This window comes from Heterodontus francisci, chromosome 4 (genome assembly GCF_036365525.1).
Source record: "Heterodontus francisci isolate sHetFra1 chromosome 4, sHetFra1.hap1, whole genome shotgun sequence".
Classification (NCBI taxonomy): domain Eukaryota; kingdom Metazoa; phylum Chordata; class Chondrichthyes; order Heterodontiformes; family Heterodontidae; genus Heterodontus; species Heterodontus francisci.
In genome coordinates, this window is record NC_090374.1 from 121,581,800 (window position 1) to 121,597,008 (window position 15,209).

The 15,209-nt window shown below is 43.7% G+C and overlaps 1 protein-coding gene across 17 annotated transcripts in view; it reads left to right on the plus strand.

Moving 5' to 3' along the window:
- The first annotated feature begins 9,757 nt into the window (after positions 1-9,757).
- The window catches only part of aopep (aminopeptidase O (putative)), a 356,223-nt gene continuing 350,771 nt past the window's right edge, over positions 9,758-15,209 (plus strand). For 10 of the 17 annotated variants that reach the window (XR_010974900.1, XR_010974901.1, XR_010974899.1 and 7 more), the window contains exons 1-2: positions 9,761-9,940; positions 11,806-12,811. Coding sequence is in view for 9 of the 17 variants with exons in the window: in XM_068030075.1 (XP_067886176.1) it covers positions 11,994-12,811 (818 nt within the window). In the remaining 8 variants the exon portion in view is untranslated. Of the gene's footprint in view, positions 9,941-11,805; positions 12,812-15,209 lie in introns of all 17 variants that reach the window. The other 7 variants (XR_010974905.1, XM_068030079.1, XM_068030081.1 and 4 more) reach the window with 3 other exon arrangements.

Sequence of the window (15,209 nt, forward strand, 5' to 3'; positions counted from 1 at the left end):
AGCCTGAGTTGGGTAGAGAGGATTGAAGATACCGACAGCAGGAAAAATAATTCATTGACAGCCATGGCTACCCCTGCCGGCAACCAACTGGAAAAGCTGTTTGTGCCTGAAAATGAAAAACAAAACTACCTGGGCTCAGAGATGGTACAACCCACATCTCAGGAAAAATGAAGATAAAGAGGCAATGACTTAAACAATCAAGGCTAGCATATTCCCAATAGTACCTACAATGATAGTTATGAAGACATCCCAACTCTGGATTTAAATATCCTGAATTGCATGATAATACCACTTACATACAACATTGTAAAATAATGCATTTATTGCATGCAAGTTATATTACAATAGCATAATACTGCATAGAATTTAGGACATTTGAATCTTTGTTATAAGGGAAAGAACGTGGATTTATGTAGAGCCTGATTACATCCTCAGGATGACCCAAAGTGTTTTGTATCCAAATAATTACTTTGACATGTAGTCACCATGATGTAGGAAACAATTTGTGCTTAAGATCCCACAAACAGCAAGAAAGGTGAACAGCCAGCTCATCTGTTTTTGGAGGCAAGAGGAGGAGGATGGGAAGGGGAAAGAGGAAGGGAAGAGAAGAGTAGGTCAGGGAGAAGAGATGGGGAAATGAGGGAATATTAAAATTCCCAGTCTCCTTTGACTTACTGCTTAACCCCTGTAGCCTCCCTTCCCCTTGAATGGGTTCACCCTACCCGTGTATCTCAGTGTCTTGGGTTGTTTGTGGGATCAGTGCATGATGAGTTAAAACAGCTTTCAGCTTTGCTAAATGGGGATGCTTTGTGAAGCAAGGTGTGATGTACCTGAGTGCTTACAGTGAATTGTGAACTCAATAATAATGCATTTTGTAATCATACTGTAATCGTGTGGTATGATTTGCCTGAGTACTCATGTTAGATTGTGTTACATGAACTTGTTAAAGATCTGATTCTGTGATTGTTACAACTGATGTCTGTGTGCTCTGGTGTTTAAAGTAACGAAACAAAACAACAGGAAAGCAATCCAACACAGCAGCGGGTGGTAATGACCTGGAATTCGCTGCAAACAAGGATGGTGAAAGTGGAGACTTCAAAAGGAAGCTGGATGGCCACTTGAAGGAAATAAACTTGCAGGGCTACGGGGATTAAGTGGCTGGATAACTCCATAGAGAGTCGGCATGGACTCGATGGGCTGAATGGCCACCTCCTGTGCTGTAAATGACTTTGATACTCCTCACACCCTATCCTCCTTCTATTTCTCCCCTCTCCTCCCTCTTCTGATCTCCTTCCACTTCTTCCCCTTTTCAGCTCTTCCCATTCTCCTTTCCTGCTCCCCATCCTCCCTCCCCTTTTCCCCCCTTCCCTCCCATTTTCCCCATTTCAGCTCCTCTCATTCCTCCCAATTTTCTCCTTCCCTAATCCTCCCTCCCCTCACTCTCCCTCCTCATCCCCATTCTGCCTCCTCCTCCTTTCCCATCCCTGCATCCCCTGCTGTCTTCTTCCCTCTTCTCCATTATTCCTTCATCCACCCCTCCTTCCTTTTCCCTTTCGCTCTGTTCCATCTTCTTCCCTACTCCTCCCTTCCTCTCCTCTTTTTTTCCACTTCTCCTCCTCCTGCCATTCCTCTTTTCAACTCTCCCGTTCCCTGCTCTTCCTATTGCCCTCTGCCCCTTCTCCCTGCATACACTCACCCCCATTCTCTCTTCTCCCCTCCTCTCCTCCCCCTCTTTTCCTTTTCCTGTTCTTTCCTCCTCTTTGCTCAAAATTCTCTCCTATCTACTTCTGTTCTTTTCCTTCCTGTATACCAATACCATTTTGAACAATTAAAGGCCGGAATTTTACACCACCCCAGCGAGTTGGATGGTGGTGTGGGAGCGGCATAAAATTGAGCGGCAGGCTCCGGGAGGCCTATCCACCCTGATTCCGCCTCCGACCAAGTTTACGGAGGTCCAGCGGGGGGTGAGAAGCGGCCCGCCCGCCCGAGGCCAAACAAGACCTTTAAGTGGCCACTTAACGGCCCTTGTCCGCCTCCACGGGTATTTTACCTGTGGCAAGCGGGTGTGCCGGGGGTGTGAAAGGCCGCCCAGCTGTAGCTGCCGGCCTTTCCGCACCCCGGGGGTGCCTGGCAATCAGGCACAGGGTGCCCGACTGAGGGCCACCCCTGCCTCCCAACCCAACCCCAGGATCCAAGACGTCCCCCTCCCCCCAAACCACCCTAGCCTCACCAGGGCACGACCGATTCCCCTGGTGAGGCAACCCAAACTTACCTTCAGTCCCGGCTCCTTGGTATCCTCCTCCGTCGGCTGGGCTGCAGTCCCAGCAGTGGCCACCGCTCACTGAGGCGGGACCTCCTCCCTCAAGTGGGTGGAAGTCCTGCCTCGGGCCAATTAAAGCCTGGGGATCCGTAAAATACGGGACGGATCCCCAGGCTGGGCGGAAGCGGGTTTGGCACCGACATTTACGTCAGAGTCCAGCTCCCATCCGCCCACTGTAAAATTCCGGCCAAAGCCTCCAGTGCTTCAACCTAGCTATTCAACCTTCCCCACCCGCTGCTCCCAATCCCCCCTCCCCCCCCCCACCCCACATTGCTAAGGCCCCATAACTGGTGACATTATCTGTGTTTCTGCTGCTGCAATCCCTGGCTTATTCTCTTTTCCCTTTTTGTACAGTTGCGATTTATTTCATTTCTTTCCTACTCTCCCCACAAGTTATCCTCTCTCCTTCACCTCTCCTGATTCTCCCTCTCCACTACCCACCTCTCCTTCCTGCCTTCCCTGTCATCCTGTTCCTTTTTCCACCTCCTGCCCTACCTATGTCTACCCATTAATCCTTTCCTCCCTCTCGTTTCTCCATCCCTCTCTCTTCCCTCCACTTTTTCTTTTCATTCCTGCAATCTCCTTTCCTTTTTTCTCTCTCCTTCCTCCCATCCTCAGCTTGCTTTAGCTGAGGACTAGTTAGCCTTCAACTCCTGTGTGCAATCAATGGAGATTGACTAGTGTACATATATATTATATAAACACATATATTGGGATAAAAATTCCATGTGGTTTCACCAATTTTCACTGTAACTCGTGGAGGAATTTGGCAGAAATCCCAGACTGAAATGATGTTTGGTCTCTGCCAAAGTTATATTTGGACAATTACTGGTGAATATATTTAAAGTATTTCCTGTCAGTATCACACCTTACTGCATCTGCTGACTCAGCATGAGCAATGCGTCAGGTATCTCCCAGCATATAAATGAGAAAAAGAAAATTTCCTGAAATATTTTCTCACCAATGCTCTGGAGACACAAGTTCAAATCCCCACCACAGCAGCTGTTGGAATTTATATTCAACAAATAAATCTGGAATAAAAAGCTTGTCTCAGTAATGGTGATGATGAAACTATCATTGATTGTTGTAAAAACCCATTTGATTCACAAATGTCCTTTTAGGGAAGGAAATCTATCATCCTTACCTGGTTTGGCCTACATGTGACTCCAGACCTACAGCAATGTGGTTGACTCTTAAACTGCTCTCTGAAGTGGCCTAGCAAGCCACTCAGTTGTTTTAAACCACTACAGAATAGTTGAAAAAGGATAAAACTGGACAGACCACCTGGCATCAACCTAGGCACTGGAGACGACGAAGGCACATTCTGCCCAGTCAACCCTGCAAAGTCCTCCTTGCTAATATCTAGGGACTTGTGCCAAAATTGGGAGAGCAGAGCAACAGTCTAGTGAAGCAAAAGCCTGGTGTCCATCACTGAACGAACTTATTAGGGAGAGACAGCATGGTTTTGTGAAGGGGAGGTCGTGTCTTACTAATTTGATTGAGTTTTTTGAGGAAGTGACGAAGATGATTGATGAAGTGGATGTTATCTATATGGACTTTAGTAAAGCCTTTGACAAGGTCCTGCATGGCAGACTGGTACAAAAGGTGAAGTCACACGGGATCAGAGGTGAGCTGGCAAGATGGATACAGAACTGGCTCGGTCATAGAAGACAGAGGGTATCAGTGGCTGGGTGTTTTTCTGAATGGAGGGATGTGACTAGTGGTGTTCCGCAGGGATCAGGGCTGGGACCTTTGCTGTTTGTAGTAAATGATTTGAAGGAAAATTTGGCTGGTCTGATTAGTAAGTTTGCGGACGACACAAAGGTTGGTGCAGTTGCGGATAATGATGAGGATTGTCAGAGGATACAGTAGGATATAGATCGGTTGGAGACTTGGGCGGAGAAATGGCAGATGGAGTTTAATCCAGACAAATGTGAGGTAATGCATTTTGAAAGGTCTAATGCAGGTGGGAGGTATACAGTAAATGGCAGAACCCTTAGGAGTATTGACAGGCAGAGAGATCTGGGCGTACAGGTCCACAGGTCACTGAAAGTGGCAACGCAGGTGGTTAAGGTAGTCAAGAAGGCATACGGCATGCTTGCCTTCATCGGTCGGGGCATAGAGTATAAAAATTGGCAAGTCATGTTGCAGCTGTACAGAACCTTAGTTAGGCCACACTTAGAATATTGCGTGAAATTCTGGTCGCTACACTACCAGAAGGACGTGGAGGCTTTGGAGAGGGTACAGAGGAGGTTTACCAAGATGTTGCCTGGTCTGGAGGGCATTAGCTATGAGGAGAGGTTGGAAAAACTCGGATTGTTTTCACTGGAACGAGTGAGGTGGAGGGGCGACATGATAGAGGTTTACAAAGTTATGAGCGGCATGGACAGAGTGGATAGTCAGAAGCTTTTTCCCAGGGTGGAAGAGTCAGTTACTAGGGGACATAGGTTTAAGGTGCGCGGGGCAAAGTTTAGAAGGGATGTGCGAGGCAAGTTTTTTTACACAGAGGGTGGTGAGTGCCTGGAACTTGCTGCCAGGGGAGGTGGTGGAAGCAGATACGATAGAGACGTTTAAGAGACATCTTGACAAATACATGAATAGGAAGGGAATAGAGGGATATGGGCCCTGGAAGTGCAGAAGGTGTTAGTTTAGGCAGGCATTAAGATCGGCGCAGGCTTGGAGGGCCAAATGGCCTGTTCCTGTGCTGTACTGTTCTTTGTTCTTGAATCATACCTTACAGCCAATTCCCAGACTCCTCCATCACCATCCCTGGATACGTCCTGTCTCACTGGCAGGACAGACCCACCAGAGGTGGCGGGGTGGCACAGTGGTATACAGTCGGGAGAGTATGTCCCTGGGAGTCCTCAACATTGACTCTGGACCCATGAAGTTTCATGGCATCAGGTGAAACATGAGCAAGAAAATCTCCTATTGATTACCACCTACTGCCCTCCCTTAGCTGATGAATCAGTACACCTCCATGTTGAACATCACTTGGAAGAAGCACTGAGGATAGAAAGAGAACAGAATTTATTCTGGTTGGGGGACTTTAATGTCCATCACCAAGAGTGGACTGGTAGCACCACTACTGACCGAGCTGGCGAGTCCTGAAGGATATATATGCCTGACTGGGCATGTTGGAGGTGGCGAGAGAACGAACAAGAGAGAAAAACCTATTTGACCTCATCTTCACCAATCTACCTGTTACAGATGCATCTGTCCAAGCCAATATTGGTAGCAGTAACCACCACACAGTCCTGGGGATACATGAGGCGCTGTGGGCCATCAGCAGCAGCAGAATTGTATTCAACCACAATCTGTAACCTCATGGCCTGGCATATCCCTCAGTCTAGAATTACCATCAAATCAGCTATCAACTCTGGTTCAATCACAGTGTAGAAGAGAATGCCAGGGATACCTTAAAATGAGATGACAACCCGGTGATGCTACAACACAGGACTACATGCCAAGCTAAACAGTGAAGCAGCATGTACGAACATACGATTTAGGAGGAGTAGGCCACTCGGCCCCTCAAGCGTGCTCCAACATTCAACAAGATCATGGCTGATCTGACTGTAACCTCAACACCACATTCGCGCCTACCCCCGATAACCTTTCACCCCCTTGCTCATCAAGAATCTATCTACCTCTGCCTTAAAAATATTCCAAGACTCTGCTTCCACACCTTTTGAGGAACAGAGTTCCAAAGACTCACGACCCTCTCAGAGAAAAAAATTCTCCTCATATCTGTCTTAAATGGGCAACCCCTTATTTTTAAACAGTGACCCCTAGTTCTAGATTCTCCCACAAGAGGAAACATCCTTTCCACATCCACCCTGTCAAGACCCCTCAGAATTTTATATGTTTCAATCAAGTCGCCTCTTACTCTTCTAAACTCCAGCGGATATAAACCTAGCCTGTCCAACCTCTCCTCAGAAGACAACCTGCCTGTTCTGGGCATTAGTCTAGTAAACCTTCTCTGAACTGCTTCCAACGCATTTACATCCTTCCTTAAATAAGGAGACCAATACTGTACACAGTACTCCAGATGTGGTCTCACCAATGCCCTGTATAGCTGAAGTGTAACCTCCCTACTATTCAATTCCCCTCGCAATAAATGACAACATTCTATTAGCTTTTCTAATTACTTGCTGTACCTGCATACTAACCTTTTGCAATTCATGCACTAGGATACCCAGATCATTCTGCATCTCAGAGCTCTGCAATCTCTCACCATTTAGATAATATGCTTCTTTTCTATTCTTCCTGCCAAAATGGACAATTTCACATTTTCCCACGTTATACTCCATTTGCAGATCTTTGCCCACTCACTTAACCTATCTATATCCCTTTGTAGCCTCCTTATGTTCTCTTCACAACTTATTTTCCTACTTATCTTTGTGTCATCAGCAAATTTAGCCACCATACCTTCGGTCCCTTCATCCAAGTCATTTATATAAATTGTAAAAAGTTGAGACCCCAGCACTGATACATGCAGCACACAACTCATTACAGCTTGCCAACCAGAAAATGGCCCATTTATGCCTGCTCTCTGTTTCCTGTTAGCTAGCCAATCTTATTTCCATGCCAATATGTTACCCCCTCCACCATGAGCTTTTATTTTCCACAATAACCTTTGATGTGGCACCTTATCAAATGCCTTCTAGAAATCTATGTACAGCATATCCACTGTTTCCCCTTTATCCACAGTACATGTTACTTCTTCAAAGAACTCCAATAAATTGGTTAAACATGATTTTCCTTTCACAAAACCATGTTGACTCTGCCTGATTACCCTGAATTTTTCTAAGTGCCCTGCTATAACATCTTTAATAATTGCTCCTAACATTTTCCCTAAGACAGATGTTAAACTATCTGGCCTGTAGTTTCCTGCTTTTTGCCTCCCTCCCTTTTTGAATAAAGGAGTTACATTGACTATTTTCCAATCTAATGGAACCTTCCCCGAATCTAGGAAATTTTGGAAAATTAAAACCAACGCATCAACTATCTCACTAGCCACTTCTTTTAAGACCCGAGCATGAAGTCCATCAGGACCCATGGACTTGCCAGCCCACAGCTCCAACAATTTGCTCAGTACCACTACCCCAGTGATTGTAATTTTCTTGAGTTCCTCCCTCCCTTCCATTTCCTGATATACAGCTATTTCTGGGATGTTACTTGTATCCTCTATCGTGAAGACTGATGTAAAATACCTGTTCAATTCATCCTTATTTTCCCTTATTCATTCCCCAGACTCACTTTCTATAGGACTGCGCTCACTTTGTTAACTCTCTTGTAAATATCTATAGAAACTCTTACTATCTGTCTTTATATTTATAGCCAGCTTTCTCTCATACTCTAATTTTTCCCTCCGTATTAATCTTTTAGTCATTCTTTGTTTTTTAGATTCTGTCCAATCTTCTGACCTGCCTCCCACCTTTGTGCAATTATATGCTTTTTCTTTAAGTTTGATACTATCTTTAAATTATTTAATTAACCACGGGTGGTGGATTATCCCTTTGGAATTTTTCTTTCTAATTGGAATGTATTTATTCTGTGTATTCTGATAGATAGAGCTAAGCGATCCCAGAAGCAATGGATCAGATCAAAGCTCTGCAGTCCTGCCACATCCAGTCATGAATGGTGGTGGACAATTAAACAACTAACAGGGGGAGGAGGCTCCACAAATATTCCCACCCTCAACAATGGAGGAGCCCAGCAATTCAGTGCAAAAGACAAGGCTGAAACATTTGCAACCATCTTCAGCCAGAAGTGCCAAGTGGATGATCCATCTTGGCCTCCTCTTGCATCACAGATGCCAGTCTTCAGCCAATTCAGTTCACTCTCGTTGATATCAAGAAATGGCTGAAGGCACCGGATGCAGCAAAGGCTATGGGCCCTGACAATATACTGGCTGTAGGACTGAAGACTTGTGCTCCAGAACTGGCTATGCCCGTATCCAAGCTGTTCCATAACAGCTACAACACTGGCATCTATCTGACAATGTGGAAAATTGCCCAGATATGTCCTGTCCGCAAAAAGCAGGATAAATTCAATTTGACCAATTACTCAATCATTAGCTAAGTGATGAAAGATGTAATCGACAGTGCTATCAAGCAGCCCTTACACAACAATAACCTGCTCACCGATGCTCAGTTTGGGTTCCACCAGGGCCACTTGACTCCAGACCTCATTACAGCTTTGGTCCAAACATGGACAAACAGCTGAATTCAAGAGGAGAGGTGAGAGCGACTCCCTTTGCCATCAAGGCAGCATTTGACCAAGTGTAGCATCAAGGAGCCCTAGCAAAATTGAAGTCAATGGGAAAAGGGGAAAACTCTCCACTGGTTACAGTTATAACTAGCACAAAGGAAGATGGTTGTGGTTATTGGAGGCCAATCATCTCAGTCCCAGGACATCACTTCATCATAAGGTTAGAAATGGGGATGTTCATTGATGTTTGTACAATGTTCAGCACCATTCGCGACTCCTCAGATACTGAAGCAGTCTGTGCCCGCATGCAGCAAGACTTGAACAATGTTCAGGCTTGGGCTGATAAGTGGCAAGTAACACTCGTGCACACAAGTATCAGGCAATGACTATCTCCAACAAGTAAGAATCTAACCATTTCCTCTTGACATTCTGGAGGTCACCATTGCCATGTAAATACTGTGGCTACAAGGGCAGGTCAGGGCTGGGAATTCTGTATTGAGTAACTTACCACCTGGCTCCCCAAAGCCTGTCCACTATCTACAAGGCACAAGTCAGAAGTGTGATGGAATACGCTCCACTTGCCTGGATGGGTGCAGCTCCAACAACACTCAAGAAGCTTGACACCATCCAGGACAAAGCAGCCCACTTGATCTGCACCCCATTCACCACTTTAAACATTCACTCCCTCCACCACTGGCGCATAGTGGTAGCAGTGTGTACCATCTGCAAGATGCACTACCATAACTTGTCAAGCCTCCTTCGACAGCACCTTCCAAACCCGCGATCTCTACCACCTAGGACAAGGGCAGCAGATGTATGGGAACACCACCATCTGCAAGTTCCCCTCCCAGCCACACACCATTCTGACTTGGAACTATATCGCCTTTCCTCCACTGTTGGGTCAAAATCCTGGAACTCGCTTCCTACCCCAAATGGACTGCAGAGGTTCAAGAAGCCAGCTCAAGCCACCACCTTCTCAAGGACAATTAGGGATGGGCAATAAATGCTAGCCTAGCCAGCAATGCCCACATGCCGTGAAAGAATAAAAACACACAATTAGCTGTATAACTTCAAATGTTGAATAAATACAAGTGGGGAACACACCCAAATTGTTCCTTCCGTTCACTGGCCCATCACATACTCTTGTATTTCACAGTTCTCGGCCACCGCCCTCTGGTGGGATAAAGAATCATCGCAGGCATTTTCCTCGACGGACGCGGAGTGATGACGCAACACAGGCGGCTTTGTTGCTGTCGGGAGCAGTGGAATGTGGAACTGGAATTTAGAATGAGAAGGTGGCGGGAGAGTGGGTTTGGCGGGACTGACCATTTCTTGGTGACAGTGCATTGCAGCGTGTTGACATTAATTTTGCATTAAGAGCTGCAGAGACAGTAGCAGTTGGATAAGGTCAGTGGCTGAGTTAACGCCAGTTTGTAGAGTAGTGTCACTTTGTGCGGGGTCCAGGGATTTTTGTATGTCAGTGGACAATGGGCAACTCAGAGTTTTGTCCTTATTACTTCTCATTTAAAATGTGAAGGAGTGGGACAGATGCTCCAAATTCACCACTCAATTCGGAATGTTTTGTAGGAGACATTGTTAGTTACCCTTTGTTACATTCTCAGTAATTACCGTACTACTGTGTGTTTTGCACAAAAAATTACAACTTAAGAAAAAAACAGTTTATGCATAAATGTCTACTGGAATGGGTAACAAACATTTCCGTGTCTGGAAATGTGTACGGACCACTCGTTACCACATTGTGGCGCTGCCTGTAATTGTTTCCCTTCTGTGCTAAATTCAAGCTTACGTCGCAGAGGCACCGGAGAATAGTAATTGTGTGTTTAGGCAACTTTATTGTTTTCAGTGAAAGGTCTTGAAAACAATTAACTCGTCGAACGGCTGCCCAGATTTAAAACCAAATGCAATTATTAGAAAGTTTTCGCTAGTTGACCTCAATATTATATGGGCCAAAATAGTTATGTTTAGAATTGCCGGCTGTTTCCTTCATCTAAGTTGCACATTTTGAAATGATGAAAGCTCTGTAGATATATAAAACACATTTGTAATTTAAGGCAGCTGTTGCACCATGTGGCAGAAACATGAAATATTTGCACTGTGTATTGTACAAAATGTTTCTTATTCTTCCAATTTTTTGTTAGCCATTTTATTTGCTACTTTGCGCAGTTAATTCATCGACCTTTCGGATGAATTAAATGAGTTTATGACCAGCACAGTTAAATTTTAAAGGTCATTGAAAGCATTATTTTAAAGATTCCATTAAAGGTTCCAAATGTTTTCAATTAACAGTATTTTAAATTATATGCCCTCTTTGCCAGCTAAATATAGTTTCATGTTTATGGTATTAAAACAGTGGACTTAACATGTTTCCAGTATTACAGTGGTACAGATTTTTTCTGTACAGTTAATTTTTCCTGTCTTGTTTTAAATGTTTGTTTTAATGTACATGCAAATAATGTACATATAAAACTTATTGCTGCTTTATTCTGCTTTTTGTTTTTCTTTTTTTTAAGTGTTTTTCATTCTCTTTGCTGCGGCTTTTGGTTCTTTTCATTATCTGTATTTCAGCCGGGAATTCTGTAAATTTAAAAAATGGAACATTTGAAGGGTGTACTTCTAGCTTTATTATACCAATAAAATATTCCACTGAATTCAAATTGTGACTTGATTAATATTAGTTCTTTGCTATTGCCCAAATCTCTCTCATCCCATATTATCTGATGTAACACTGTCACTCATAACCTGCTTATTCTGACAGACAGGGTGGAGTAGAACAAACTTTTGACTAAACTTGACCTCTATTGGAAAATATAAATGTGCATATTTCTGCAGCCTGAATCTGTCTTAGCATGACATAAACCTACCTCTCCAGGTACATTTTCTGCCAGTACCAACTCCGAGGCTGTAAAGTGTAACCTCTCGGGGGATTTGCTGTCAGATTAACCCTCACTGCAACCTCCACATTTTAATGTGTTCAAGATGTGCTTTCCTGCCCCTGCTCCCAAAACAAATGTGTCTTTTTGGAAGAATCCTGCTGAGAGTCAGCAACATAAACAACACAGTTCCATACAGTCCAACATTGTGGATTTAACCGACAAGCTCTTGTAAAAGCACTGGGACTCTGTATAAGCATTGTAATGCAGGGAAACGTAAAAGTAGAATTCTCTGCCTAGCATAACTTTACACAGCAAAGGGCAGTTTCAGAGATGACTGTCAGATTAGTTGCACAATTGGTAATTTTTTTTTGTACGCAGGTTTCAACAAAGAAAAAGCAAATAGCTATGAAGATAGAAGACACAGGACCAGCTTGCAGAAGCCTGGGGTGTTTTTTTAAAAAAAAATCAAAGCAGTACTCAAGGAATGCTTATAGCACTGGAACACTACTGCTATTTACATTTATGATTTTTGGGTTTTGTTTGACAATAACTTCCTTGTTCTAACTATGAATGAAAATACAGAGCCAGCTCTCAACCCCAATGAAGATGACCTTCCTCTCTTGGCCAATGCTGGTTACATACTTGTTAGACACTATGTGCTGGATCTGGCAGTGAATTTTGACAGAAAAGTCATCAACGGTACCATTGTCCTCTTCCTAGAAACCAACAAATCACACGAAAAAGTATCTGACTCTGTGGGAACAGGTTTGTGCCCTTACTCACAAGCATTCTTTGAAACTGAGCAAGCTGGACCTTCATGCAATCCGACTGCAAGAGTTGCTGCTTGTGCGTCTGAAGATAAGATAAGCAATCTATCTCACCATAGTGATGGCAGAGTTACCACTGTTAATAGTTGTAACCATAGCAACAAAAAGTGGGCTAGTGGGATTTCTGATACAAGGGAACACTGCAGTAATGGGGAGGATTTTGTGTTGGTGCTGGATTGTTGTGATCTTGTGGTGAATAAGGTAGAAGAAGTGAATGTCATTGCTGCAGCAGGTATTGAAAAACTGATCCGAATGGACATGCCCAAGCCAGAAGATGGCATTTATTCTCAAAGACAGCAGAGTGATGTCCAGAGTAGCATCGTGGATGATATTCTAGGTTTAGAAGCAGAATGCTGGCAGGAACAGCATTATTACTACCTCCAGTGCAGTCAAGCGCCTGGCTGTGGAGAACTCCTATTCCAGACTGACATGTGGAGCTTGAAAATAAAAAAACGAGGAATACAAACTCCTAAAGACTTCCCTCGTGTACTGCGGATCTGCTATGAAACAAAGCCGGAGGGTGGTTCGGTGAGATGGACTAAGGACCAAAGTGGCAGGTTGGTTACTTTTGAATACGTTATGTTTTTTGTGTGTAATCGGGTATTTTATTCTGTGACATATGGAGCTGTCAGGTGCATTTGTTAATCAGTTATGCAAGCTGTTTATTTTAAAAATAATGTATGGAAGATGATATGTGAATGACAATTTTAACAAAGCATTTATTTTCATCAAATAATCTTCAGGGTCTAGTTACCTTTTTTCTTTAGAACATATTTTTGTTAAGGAGCTTTCAAAATTATGATAGCTTGATTAACCCATTTGGTTACACTGATGTGCAATAGGCTTGAACATAGGGTATTTTCTATAACAGTCATCAGCAAGTACTGGTTTCAGTGGTAATTAAAGTACATAACATTGACACTTACAATATCAGTAACAATATTAGCTTGTTTGGATGGCAGATGCGCCAAAATCTTCCATGCTTTGCTTTCTGTGCTTGTAAAAAGCTGGTGTATATAAGCGTACAATGACTTGGAGCTAATTGTAATAGAATGTTTATCAGCAAACCTTATTTAAAATCGTGGCATAGTCATTAACTATGACTGCACTCCATTTTGGGAATCCTCAATACCAGATTTTTCTAATAACTTACAACTTGAAGCTTCATCAAGGTGAGGGATGTTAATGATAGAAAATTAAACACTTTCCATTTTGTGCAGCCGGTGTTAGTTTAGCATGGTTGGAAGCAGAATAAAGCTCCTCGAATGTATCTCAGCCCTATCCTTAGATGAGCTCCCCTTTCTGCACTAGTGTAACATATTTTCCGTTTCCCACACAGCTATTCTGTGATGACTCTGAATGAGCTTGCCAATTAAAAATGAATATGGGATGGTTTATGCGCTGGCTGCGTGCCTACCAGAAACTGGCTTCAGATTATTCATACACATTTCACATATGGTCCTGCTATCTGGCAGCAAGAGGATGCTTTCATCCTCAGCTCCAGAGGTGAAAGACCAATGTCTAACTTGCTGCAGCACTCAATCGTTGCAAAACACGATGTTTGCTATTTGTTATATGGTACTAAAATGCAAAGTTAAAAACAATGCTGCTTTACTTAATTATCTTCATTGGCCAATCGTTGCGCTTGGATGAAAAATATTCATAATATTTTTATTGAAGTATTTGAACAGTAAGTGTATTAATTTTAGCATGTTAGCTATTTTAATCTTGCTGTGTTACTGAATATCAACTCACTACTTTTGGTTCTGGCCAATTTAGGGGAGGGGGAGGCGGTGGAATAGTGTTAATGTCACTAGGCTAGTAACCCAGAGCCCTGGGCTAATGCTCTGGCACATGGACTTGAATCCCACCATGGCAAATGTTGGAGTTTGAATTCAATTAATAAATCTGGAATTAAAAAGTTAGTCTAGTGGGCATGAAACCATTGTCGATTGTTGTAAAAACCCATCTGGTTCAGTAATGTCCTTTAGGGAAGGAAATCTGCCATCCTTACCTGGTCTGGTCTACATGTGACTCCAGACCCACAGGAATGTGGTTGACTCTTAAATGCCCGCTGAAATGGCCTAGTAAGCCACTCAGTTGTATCAAACCGTTACAAAGTCAAAGAGAAGGAATGAAACTGGACAGACCACCTGGCATCGACCTTAGCAAACTCAGCCCTGTTGACCCTGCAAAGTCCTCCTTACTAATATCTGGGGGCTTGAGCCAAAATTGGGAGAGCTGCCCTGCAGACTAGTCAAGCCACAGCCTGACATATCATACTCACGTAATCATACCTTGCAGACAATATCTCAGACACCATCATCACCATCCCTGGGTATGTCCTGTCCCATTGGCAGGACAGACCCACCAAAGGTAGCGGCACTGTGGTATACAATTGGGGGGATGTTACACTGAGAGTCCTCAATATTGACTCCGGACCCCATGAAGTCTCATGGCATCAGGTCAAACATGGGCCAGAAAACCTCCTGGTGATTACCACCTATTGTCCCCCCTCAGCTGATGAATCAGTGCTTCTCCATGTTGAACACCAATTGGAAGAAACACTGAAGGTAGCAAGGGAACAAAATGTACTCTGGGTGGGGGGAACTTCAATGTCCATCACCAAGCGTTGCTCGGTAGCACCATTACTGACCGAGCTGGCTGAGTCAGGCTGCTAGACTGGATCTGCGGCAGGTGATGAAGGAATCAACAAGAGGGAAATACCCACTTGACCTCGTCCTCACCAATTTGTTTTTCCAAAAATATACTTTATTCATAAGAATTTGCAAAAAATACCTAACAGAACAGTTCAAATTTCACATTTTGGAACATGGGGTGCCTCGCAACTCTTGCCATTCAATTTTATATGCAATGTATATTTGCATTATACAGCAAAAACATTTTTGGCGCATACAGCCCGAGGGGTTTTACACTGGTTCCAGCCCCTTGGTT